The 10,790-nt window shown below is 37.3% G+C and overlaps 1 protein-coding gene across 3 annotated transcripts in view; it reads right to left on the bottom strand.

Moving 5' to 3' along the window:
* Positions 1–10,790, bottom strand: part of LOC110465782 (E3 ubiquitin-protein ligase UBR5-like) — a 50,467-nt gene that overhangs the window by 16,792 nt on the left and 22,885 nt on the right. For 2 of the 3 annotated variants that reach the window (XM_021521859.1, XM_021521861.1), the window contains exons 23-35: positions 10,292–10,383; positions 9,666–9,812; positions 9,259–9,446; positions 7,264–7,390; positions 6,574–6,679; positions 5,355–5,521; positions 4,302–4,482; positions 3,735–3,908; positions 2,929–3,172; positions 2,354–2,503; positions 1,736–1,849; positions 1,034–1,284; positions 206–437 (exon numbers count right to left, since the gene is read on the bottom strand). In XM_021521859.1, the coding sequence (XP_021377534.1) occupies positions 206–437; positions 1,034–1,284; positions 1,736–1,849; positions 2,354–2,503; positions 2,929–3,172; positions 3,735–3,908; positions 4,302–4,482; positions 5,355–5,521; positions 6,574–6,679; positions 7,264–7,390; positions 9,259–9,446; positions 9,666–9,812; positions 10,292–10,383 (2,173 nt within the window). The remainder of the gene's footprint in view (positions 1–205; positions 438–1,033; positions 1,285–1,735; positions 1,850–2,353; positions 2,504–2,928; positions 3,173–3,734; positions 3,909–4,301; positions 4,483–5,354; positions 5,522–6,573; positions 6,680–7,263; positions 7,391–9,258; positions 9,447–9,665; positions 9,813–10,291; positions 10,384–10,790) is intronic. The other variant, XM_021521860.1, reaches the window with a different exon arrangement.

Raw genomic sequence — 10,790 nt, forward strand, 5'->3', positions numbered from 1 at the left:
CTCCCAGTCAGTTAAGTTACCTGGATACTAAATTTCTTGTTGTCTTTTCTTCTATTACTAACAAATGATCTTTACTGTGTTCAGTCTTTATTTCTCTTAAAAGTCACTTCACAAAATAATTCACATTTGATCATTTTTCCAGTATGAATCTTATTCATATCCTTTGAAAGACACAGGTGCTCAACTAACTGCTTTCTCCACATACTTATGGTGCCGAATCGTGCACGACGTCGATCCAGGACCTGTAGAATGCGGTTCTCCTCACGGTTCGTGCGGTCCCGCATGGTGCGGACGTAGTTGGAATGGAGAGGATGACCAGGGTTGGCTGGGTCGGTTGTGTGGCTGAGTGCCGAGCCGAAGCGGAGCTGGGCTTCAGTGGCATCCATCACGTCAACAAGCCATTCCCACGTGATCTTCAGGTGGTCCTCCGTGTACAACTGAAGGGGAAGAGGGATTATTTTAATTTATTCAAAAATAATAAGATCAGCTTTCAAAGAAAGCAGATGGTCTTCAATACACTGTTGAGAGGCACCTCATTTTTCTATGCTTTCTTGAGATTTTGCTTTTCAGTTCTGTGGTTATCAACAGAACCAATCCTATGAGACCCCCCCCGACTACAAAGCTAAGGTAGGTAGTCTCTAGCATATAATTCAAATTGAATCAACCATAACAACTTTTATGATGGAACTGATTCAAATTTAACATAATGACAAAGAGATTTTTGATAGTGGTTAAACATAAGAGGTTATATCTCGTAAGGGTTCACTATACAAAAAGGAAGGATGAAACTCAAAGGACAGCATCTTAAAAAACAGGTGACTTAAATAATCTTACATGGGTGTGGTCTGTGGACAGGAGAATCACAACCCGAAGGGAAGGGAAAGACAATTTTATCTTTTCACGTGTGAATTATTATCTTTGACGGGAGAAAAGACATGCATTACTGTAGTGCTTTTACAATACCGTAGTCTCATAAGACAGAAATGACTTTAGTGGTGTTCCAATGAGTTGGTTTAACATGAGTAGACTTTACCTGGAGGTCTATAGAGTCCTGATCAGTGATATCAAGTACACGTGGCAGACTGGGTGCCAACGCGTGATAGTCTTGCAACATTGTCAACAAGTCTGCAATCTGTCGCACCACGATCCCAAATGCACGTGCCAATTGGCTGGCCGTGGTTGTCATGGTGACAGCTGTATCTTGCACTGCTGGGGTTGTCGTAGTGACGGTAGTCGTCCTCCGAAGTGTTGATGGGTCAATATAGATAAGACCTCCACTGCCTCCTTTAAACACAAAAATACTCCTTCTTACAAATTCCTGTACTACCAATACAAATTTGTCGGGACTTTTTCTATTATCAAAGGATCCAGGTGTAATTAAAATATACAGACTGAATCTTGCTTTTGTCAATTTTATGGTGGGACGAATTGAGTTGGTTTTGAGACAAATTTAACGAACTGCAAAGCTGTTTATTTTGAATTTGTCTCATCACCCAATATCATTGACCAAAGCTATATTTAATCTGTATATTTTTATGACACCTGGATCTAAGTCTTTTCTGTAAATTTGATTTTAAATATAGTCCGTCATCAAATGCTGTTTGTTATGGACCATGTCAGATATAAATCATTCTGAATACATATTTTTGACGGAGCTTGGGTAAGTTGTTTATGCCCTACTTTGAGATTTTTCTAGGTGTTGCCTGGGTAAGTCGGTCCATGCTTGAGTTTTTACCTGTATTTGTGGTAGTACCAGTGGCCGGGGGAGGTCGGGCTGTGGTTGCCTCCCTTTGTCTGATGGCCCACTGCATGGTCTGAGGAGCCTGGAGTGTCCGCTGGCCATGGGTACCTAGAACAGGTACAAACACAACATACATTTATCCATACAGAAGTGAAAGTGCCATATCAACTATGATCAAATTCTCAAGTCGTGGGCATTCCAATTTACAAGTACAAGATATGTATAAACACAGTCTATACCGACGAAATCTAAATATCTTGCTGCACACTACAGGTGAAGGAACAGAATGTGGCCTCAAACAACTGTACACATCTCCAATGGAGGTGACAAGACTGTAGCAATACTCTGGGGGTGATATCTGACTTCCATTTGAAGAAATACCAGCACCTCAACATTTCTATATGTACTTTATATAAACATCCAAGTCATTAACAAAATCAGCTTAAAGGATTCAGCTGTTGCTCGAACGTTTCTATTAACAGATATCATTTTTCCATGTTATCAATGTATACACCTTCTGATTTTGAATCTAACTATGATCCTGTAACAACCCCAGTGATGACCTTGACCCCAGTGATGACCTTGTCCCCAGTGATGACCTTGACCCCATACCTGATGTATTACATCGCTCCAGCTGTTCGTCAATGTAGTTCATGTCATCTGCGTCGTTATTGTCACTCTGGTCACCCTCGCTCTCGTAGTCGTCTTCCTGATTAGACGACTCGCCAGAGTCCTCGGAGAAGTGAGCCAGACTACCAAGGCCTGAGAAATGTCAAAGGTGGTGTTATATATATATCAACAAATCATTGGCAGATATTGACCCTGACCGGTCTACACAATAACATCAATGAATTGTAGACAGAGAATTTTATCATTACTGGTTCACTAACTACAATATTCTATTCAAATCTTAAAACCTTCAAAATCAGTCAACATATTCACAGTAAGGAAAGCATCTGAGGTCCATACTTTCACTAGCCCCAATACCTGGGGCTTTATATTTATTCCTTCGAGCTCGTGAAACTTTTCAATATTCACTTTGAGACTACAGCTTCTAGAATTTTATAAAATCTGCATGCAGGCTAGAAATTGTATATTCTTGGGCAGCATCATTTTGCACTCGTAACTCTTTTAATAATTAACATGAGTGAAAACCAAAGGACTTTTTTGTCATTAATCATGCATACCGGCATCCGAGCCTGCTGTGGCTGCTGTAACGGCACTTCGCTGAACACTGACATTATCTTGGTTACTATGACTACTATCACTGTCACTGTCAGACTCGGCGAGAAGGTCAAGGTCCATGTCACTCTCAGCTACACCCTCCTCCTGTTCCGCCTGGCCATGGTCCGCGTCAGAGTGTTCTGACTGGTGGTCGTCACGGTCGTCATGGTCACTACCTTCATCCTCCCCACCATCCACAACCTCCACCTGTCCAAAGTAACATTAATCGTAATCAGAGATTTTTATAGCTCCTAAATGCTACAACATTTTTATTTAAAGGGGACTTTATTTCCGTAGGAATTTCCGAGAGATTTCTCAATTAATACAGCTTTAAAATTGTACTTTGTTTCCATGTTTTGTTATTTCAAATTGTTTTCATCATTACTCTTTACCTTTCTCTTTAAATCCTGTTTAAATATCCGAATTCCCTGCGAAATCTAACATAAAGTGCTTTTTAAACAAATATCTATTGGCCATTTGACTAGATCTGAGAAGATATGAAGTCATATTTTGTGTTTTTTAGGGTGAAAATTCCAGGGAATATAAGGACGGTTTTGGGCAACCTTTGAAATTGAAGTTTTTTCAAAACTTAATAAATTTTGGTTTTGAAATGTTCTAAACTAAAAAGTCCTGCAAATTAACATAGTCTTTGTACAAATATAGAGGAAATCACATAAATTTAAGAGAAAATATAACTGTTCAAGGCTGTATACAGTAGAAACTAGTGGACCTGAAGTGATCTGCAAATGGAATGACCTATGACCCTTACCTCTTCTACATCCGCAGCCATGATATCATCATCATCGCGGTCAGTGTTGGGATGGGCTGGCTGGCGTCGTGCTTGACTAGGGTGTGGGATGTAGGCTGTGACAGGGTGGGTGTCCGTGTCCGTGGGTTCAGACCTCGGAGGGATTGGGTCTACATTAAAAACCTCTTCACTGCCCTGTAATACCAATACAAGATTGGGTCAACACTCAACAAAGACAAACAACTTCATGAAGCTTTTTTGACACAATTTCATGAATATGTTATTCAACTATCAATAGAACACATTTTATCACAAATCAAAATAATCTTTGTTTTTTTCTCTCTCTCTTTAATATTCACTTCCATTTAGAAAGAACTTAATACAAAATCTGATTTTAAAAAAAAAAACTGAAAATTTATGAATCTTTTTGCATTTCTTATCTGAAACTCATGGTTTTGAAAATTGGTTTTGAAAATTTTAGTTTTGAATGTCAATGAATACAAAATGAAGCTTTTATGTTAAATTGTTGCCAGACAATCAGGTTTCAAAACAACTTGCCCCATAACAAGTGTCCCCATGATCACTGACCTGTATGGCCTCGCCATTTGCAGAAACGAGTGAGAATGGAGCAGTGGGTCGGGTCACACCCATCCGAACAGGGGCTATAAGGGAGTTGGCTATTTCACACAGCTCCTCAATAGCAATGTTAATCAAAGCTTGGAATGCTCGCTTACATTTCACTAGCGGCTGGCATGATGTCAAGGTGGAACTGTTAATACAAAAAGTCAAATACTAAAACCAACAGACCTAATCAACATTTGTTTGTTTGTTGACTTTTTTTCTCCTTTTTTTCTCTCTCTGCAAAGTCGTATGACGAGATATCACGTTAGAGCTATTCCATAATTTATTGAATGGGGGAGGTGGGAGGCACCTGTATTTATATATTATGGGTGGTGGGGTTAAAACCAAATCTGATTTTCAATCCTTATATTAAATCACTTTTAATGTTTTAAGGTTGGTGGGGTCTCTGAAATATTCCTCCACCCCTCCCCTTCAGTTAATTACGGAACAGCCCTTAGGATAAATGTCTTTATCAGTTACATCTCTACCATATTGCCTAATATCATGTTATTAAAATGTACCTCAAAGTAACACAACAATCCATGTATCCTGTTGGTGGCAAATTAATCCATTTCATACTTAACACAATTTATTCAACTTTACTCATTAATATTTATTGGTATCTATCTGATGTGCAGCAGAAAAATGTACAGGGTTTAAAGTCCATGCCTATGACTTTCAATCTTACAACTTTTCCATGTGTGTTAGATGATTACAAACTTTCCTGCTGATGACTTAATAACCCCAAACCCTCCCCTAAAATAATTCCTAGACACTTCATTGTATTCAGGGTGAAAAGGGATAAATTAATCTGACTGGATGTCAATCTAAATCTGTTAAGTGAGGTCTGTAAGGTTCAGCCTAAATAAACAAGATTTATATCATATTCACTTATAAAATACTCGCCTGACACATCATATCCAATCAGTTAAACACTCCATAACATTTAACGATACATCGAACTTTAAAATTGTCTGCCATGACATCTAAATTTCATCCTTTACAACTGCCAAAACTCACCTCTTTTTCTTATTAGTAGAGGGGGTCATTTCTACATTAAGGACGACAAAGATCCTGGCAACGGAGCGTAAGAATCTCTGTGCGATGGTGCGAGCTTCTGCCTTTCTCCCATCAACACTGTCATTCTGCATCTCACGAATCAGGGTCGTAAGTAGTGTATCCAGCATCTATTGAAGCAAAAAGTATAATACATGAGTGAATGTGTTTAACCTGTCAAAGATATGGCTACCATTTTGAATGAGTAGTACTAGTAACTTTCTACAATAAAATGCAGATTGTAGTAAAATCATTAATTTCCGTGGGGTTAAAATTTCGTGGTTTTCATATACTAGCCTGTTTCAATGACATTATATTTCGATAATTTCTGATTTTCCCCCCATCTATATCATACCAAAATTTTTTTTCGGGGGGATTTAATTTCATGGCTTTTTGTCATCCACAAAATAAACAAAATTTAATGTCCCAGGAAAATTATATGATTTTACAGTAGTAAATTTATTGAAAAGTTACCTCTCTCTTCAATTCGATGTTACTTGTATTACATGGCAAGTTTATTATGTATCATATATCTAATGTTATTTCACTGTCCTATACTATATAGCTTTACTTTCAATCAGAGATTACTCAATACCGGTAAAATTTCGCCGCAGTTTAACTTTCGCCTTTTTCAACGGATGGCGAATTTATCACAGCAGTGAAAGTAAATACACAGCATACTATACTTAGCAATAATATGTGAAGGGCGAAATTTAGTCGGTACCAAGGCTGCTTTCGTTTATAGCCAATCCAACCGATGAGACTGGAGTTATTTGATTAAGAAATAGGGACAGACCTAGAGATCCAATGTTGCTTTTCTTATTTGCAAAGACTTCCAAGGCCTGTGTCAACAATTGCAGATCGGTCTTGGCTGTATTCCTCAAAATTTGTCAAACTAGCTTGTCCACACAAACAAACTGCTCCCTACTTGTTCTATGAATTTAAAAATAACTGCAGTCACTAGAAACTTTTAAGGTTACAGTCACTAGAAACTTTTAAGGTTACAGTCACTAGAAACTTTTAAGGTTACAGTCACTAGAAACTTTTAAGGTTACAGTCACTAGAAACTTTTAAGGCTAGTATCTATACTTTGTCAAAGTCAGCCACTAGAAACTTTGAAGGTTACAGCCACTGTTAACTTTTCAGGCTATCTATAATTAGTCAGACTGCTGGTCAGCCTTACCTCCGTGCTACACTTGACCAGCAAGTTGTGTGTGAACTTATCCAGTCTAGCTGTTCCAGTCTGACTGTCCAGATACAGCTGGTCCTCGTACATCAGGTCTGGCGAGCTACAACAAGACAAACAATGACCAGTTTTCTATAAAAAAATATATCTAATTTTCTGAATTTCCAATGAATCGGTACCATGAAACATTGAAGATTATTATTTAATATAGTCAAGCATGAATCAGAAGCAGTCCATTACTTTATCATTGATATTAAACCAAGTCTAAAGACTGACAGAGCACTTACTCTTGACCTGTGAAACATACTAGTCTGCTATGATACTGTGTGCACTGGGCACTTGATGGACACCTGCCCATGAGGGTGCTTCGATGATAAATGTAATGCAGACAGGCTAACAGTATATCGTTTTTTTCAAAATCAGGCAATATAGGTTGATGTGTGGCTTCAGATGGTGACTAAATCCAAATATTTCACAATGTAAATAGACTTCAGCAATCTTTTGAATGTGATTTTCTTTTCTATTTTTATTTTTCGAAATTCTACTCTTTCAGATATCTTTGGCATCAAAATATTCACATTGCTGCAAAATGTATCATATAATGATATGTTTTCATGCAGATTAATTAAAACTGACACTAACTGAAATTCCACACCAGAAATATCTTAACTTGGCAGCATTCCATACCTGGTTCTTGATTGTTTCTTCCCACTCAGGATCATAGCCTTGACGGCAGTCCAGTCATTGAGGATCCGCTCCAGTGCCCGCCGGCTGAACCGTGGAGGTTCGAGGTCATGCTCGGGCATTTCCACATCTGAAACAAAACAAAGGTCATCCATCAGTATTTCAACATCTAAACCTAACCAACAGGACTTGGTTTCAAATCATATTTTTACTGAACTGGTGTATTAAGCACAGCTTCTATCTAATGACGGTTACATTTTCACTATATTCCTTGTCTGAAAAAAATCTGTAAATTGTAAACCCCCCTAAAACCATATGTCAATGTGAAAATCATCATAAAAGCAATGTTATCATATAGAACAGTATTTGATAATCTAACCCTATGAATCAAAACACTACACAATATGTGCATGAAACAGGGTGTTTTGGAGAAGTATAGTGTAATTAGTATACTGTTTTTTTCAATGTGTTTTTCAATGTGCTTAAATAAAGTATTTTTCAGAAACTTGCCATTTTGTGGGAACATTAATTTGAGGAAAGTTGTTCCAAAAGTTAATTTACAACATAAACATATTTCTTACGAGACATGTTAAACCACTGTACAAGTACGTTAGGAATTAGGTAGATTAAGAATATCTCTGACATCAATGCAAATAAATCCCCCATGGAATAAATTCTTTCGTAGTATCAGGTTCTGCTGCACAATATTTTGTCAAATTAACAGAAAGCTTTACAGTTGATTATCAGATAAATGACATTTGAATTAATTTTTTGATATCAAGAGGGTTTTATATTGTCTTAAATGATGCCTGAAAGCAAAAATATATATTCTTATCAAAATCCATTACATTTTAAAATATGAAGTTAAAATGAAACATTCTGCAATTCAAAACACTATATAATTAATGTGTGTTTAGAATTTTGCATTAAAAACACAGAGTTAAGTTATCCTTCATCACACCAGAGAAACCTGTCTGTTCCAACATCCTGTAGTACAAAACATCAATTTCAAACTTGACAGGCTGTCAGAATACACAAGTTTCCTTTCAATACAACTTTTCAATAGAAATGGAAATACAGCACAGTATTGGATTATACAGAATGTCAGAATACTCAGGGGTCAGATTAATCAGGATGACATAATACCCAGGGGTCATATTAATCAGGATGTCAGAATATTCAGGTGTCAGATAGGACAGAATGTCATAATACTCTGGGGTCAGATTAATCAGAATATTATAATACTCAGGGGTCAGATTAATCGGGATGTCAGAATAATCAGGGGTCATATAACAAATGATGTCGGAATACTCAGGGGTCAGATAAGACAGGATACCAGAATACTGAGGGTTAAGATTAAACAGGATGTCAGAATATGAAGGGGTCCGATTAGAAAGTGTTTACTGTATAAACAATACTGCTTTATATTTTTCTTTCTTTATATGAAATATCATAAAGACAAATGAAGTGACTCATAACAAGTGCTCTATGTTGCTACATTTTTAATGTTAAATCTACAGAAAAAGTCGCTAATGAAGCAAGAAAGAGTAGCACTCATGTTTTAGTAAAAAGAATAGAATTACTAGGTCAAAAGTTATTCAGCTATATTTTAGAGTGAACTCTCCCTATAACTTAGGGTCTGTCTTCATAATGTCCAGGTTTAAAAATGCCATGTAAAATGTTAAAAGCAGTGTTAAAATTCAAGACAGAAAATGGTATAACTGTATGCCTTTGGAATTTTCATGTGACTAACAAGATCAATATTGAAACAAAGGATACCTAAAATGAAAGTAGAATAGTTAAACTTTCAAAGTAGTTAAGATCTCATTTCAGTTTTACTGATAATCTGAAGTTACTGTTAATAAGTTGTCTAATGTAGAATATGTGTTATTATCAAAATCTACAGTAGTTAAGAATTTGTGTTAAAAGTCATCATCTAATGTAAATAGTCTGTGAGAGTGGGCAGCAGGGCCCTGTGAAAAGTGGAATACTTATTACTTGTGGCTAGCTGGGATTTGCTAGCTTTGTTATATTTGTGTCCAGTGGGCCGAGGGGTCCACTGACCTATGTCGGGAAGGATTGGTTTGCGTGGGGCAGGGACTCGTGGCCGTGATGCCCGGTACTGGCGCTGCTCCACAACCTGCCGGCCCACTGTCTGCACAAGGAACAACAGAATGTTCTCGCCCCTGTAGAAACAGATAGAAAATACATGAGCATCTTGCTCTATAGCAAAACAAAAAGCAATTCAGTAGTTATATTCCAAATAAAAAAGTCTTTCCTCCTTCCTCAAGAATTAAAACTGAACTAGGCCAAACCAATAGATATATCTGCAACCAATCTGATTTTGATAGACCTGTATTTTCTTGTCATTCTTACTTACTGTTATTTATTTACTCCCTACTTACCTGCTGTTTGGCAGTATGACAAGGTCCGTCTCCGACAGAAGTCGATTGAGGAGGTCGAAGCGCGGCCCTTGCTGACCAGCAATGAGCGCCTTACATTTACACTTCTCCCAACAATCACAGTATGCAGTGGGCGATGTCTTCTTCATCCTGTACAAAACAGAGTCAATTCATACCATGAAATTCTCAAATATTGCTCCTAACATAATCAAATCAGGTTATTATTTCAGGCTAATTTTCTTACATTAGCACCTATCATACCTTTCCTGCCAACTCTTGTACATAGTATGCTACATAATATTATTCACTTACTGAATTTAACTGTTTTTATCCAACTTGTCATGCTAACCACTGCAGCACTTGTTATAGTTTTCATGCTATTTTTTTGTAACTTGTTTTCCTCAATCTTTTCTTAGCAACTCTTGGTAAAGTTGTTATCAAACTTTTCAATTAAACTCCTGAGACATTATTTATCATACTTTTGATGTGAAAAGTGCAAACAAATAGACACATGTCATTTTAAGTGAAATTTCTTAACTCTAAGTGTTTAGGGTTGGGACTTATGAACGTGGGACCCGGTAACATGTTGACCTCACAATCAACATGTAAACTTTCAGCTTTGTACTTACTTGCAGTCATGGCCCTTATGGCAAACTCTGGCACACTCTGTACAGCAACACAGCGATCCAGTAAGGCCGCAGGTCTTACACTCAAAGATGTCCTACAATATAACCATACGTTATTATATGTTTGTACAGCCACAGAGTAAACCTTACTTAAAACCTTTCAAGTTGTTCAACACAAAGAAATATTCTATGCCTGTTCAGCAACACAATAGTGTATACTTGGAAACTTTTGACAAGTCCAGTATTTGCCCTTTGCCAATAAACTCCATGTTTGTGCGCACATTTCATGGCACCGTGCGCATTGCCAATTTTATCGCGAAAGTAATAAAAAAAAAATTGTGAATGCGCCAGCCACCATCTTTAAAACAATCCGGAAAATTGGTCCGCATGTCGTTTTTACTCGTTAGTCACCCAAGTCCTGAAAACGTTTGAATAAAGGTAAGGATTGAGATACAGGCAAACGTTAAAATGATTATGACTTATTAGTCTTGTGTACAAATGG

This window comes from Mizuhopecten yessoensis, unplaced genomic scaffold (assembly GCF_002113885.1).
Source record: "Mizuhopecten yessoensis strain PY_sf001 unplaced genomic scaffold, ASM211388v2 scaffold11101, whole genome shotgun sequence".
Taxonomy (NCBI): domain Eukaryota; kingdom Metazoa; phylum Mollusca; class Bivalvia; order Pectinida; family Pectinidae; genus Mizuhopecten; species Mizuhopecten yessoensis.